A 1,086-nucleotide genomic window follows, 5' to 3' on the forward strand; every position below is an offset into this window, starting at 1 on the left:
TATTTTTCTAACCTCAGTAAATAGTGATAAATGCATGGAAATAGTAGTGCGCCATTTGATCCACGAAACCAAAAGGGTACTAACCGTTCATTTCGTTTGACTCAGTGTGATAATTTTAGGCTAAACGGAATGAAATCCGCATTTAGGGCATACTTTGGTAGACACACGAAATCATCACATTGCCGATCAAATCTTATTAGGTAAACAAGATCATTCGGGCAATGAGTATTTCTCAGAATACTTTAACATCTGCCACAACTCGGATTTAGCACCAAGTGCTTCAGAGCAGTTACATATAACAGTGGATGGGAAATACTAATGGACAATTACCGGGAACAAGCAGTAAAGAATTATATAATGACATATCGTTTTAATCCTTTCAGTTTATGTTTTAACTCAATTGCATGAAGATCTAAGCTACAAAGAATCCCAAATCCGAATTCTATCCAGTTGCAGTGAAAAATTCAGAATTACTTTCATCCGACATTCTTCCATTGGAGACAACACTGAGAATGAGCTCTTTGTTTAAAAAGAAATCTATGATATGCTTTAAAAAAGTGAATAACATCCCGTAATCTAAGTTAATCATAATGTAATTTGATAGGTTTAATGAATGATGCTAACACAGTCATTTTTCAATTTATTTTCATTAATTAACATATAAAATGGTATTTGTAAACACAAACGTCATACCAGTTTTTCAGTCAAACAGAAGTATGAATGTCGTTATTGTGATGCGACTATGGAGACGTATATGGAATATTTAAAACACCTTGAAACGCACAAGGAACAAGGTTTATATAACTGCACTTGGCCCACATGTGGAAAGAAATTCCTTACCTCAAAGGGACTTCGAGAGCATTACGTAAAACATCAAACTAAATTTCCATGTGAAATTTGTGGCTGTTTGCTTTCTTCCAAGCATGCACTACAAAGGCACGAGAAGCAACACCGCGGTATTGGAAGTTAGTTTTACAAAATTTATGCTTAGCAAAAGACTTTTTAACGTATTTGTTCGCATGAAAATGTATTGCAAAACNCTTATGACAGTGAAGTGGCAATTCAAAATTCAAATACTTACTGCAA

General features: G+C 34.4%; 1 protein-coding gene across 1 annotated transcript; it reads left to right on the forward strand.

Annotated features, from left to right (window-relative positions):
- Positions 1-742: 742 nt before the first annotated feature.
- LOAG_19206 (hypothetical protein) lies at positions 743-965 on the forward strand (the record flags this gene model as incomplete). Its single annotated transcript, XM_020451859.1, has 1 exon — positions 743-965. A coding segment is annotated over one exon (222 nt), but the record flags the coding sequence as incomplete, so codon positions are not given.
- Positions 966-1,086: the final 121 nt, after the last annotated feature.

The sequence above is a fragment of the Loa loa genome (assembly GCF_000183805.2).
Source record: "Loa loa unplaced genomic scaffold supercont3.3195, whole genome shotgun sequence".
In the NCBI taxonomy this organism is placed as follows: Eukaryota; Metazoa; Nematoda; class Chromadorea; order Rhabditida; family Onchocercidae; genus Loa; species Loa loa.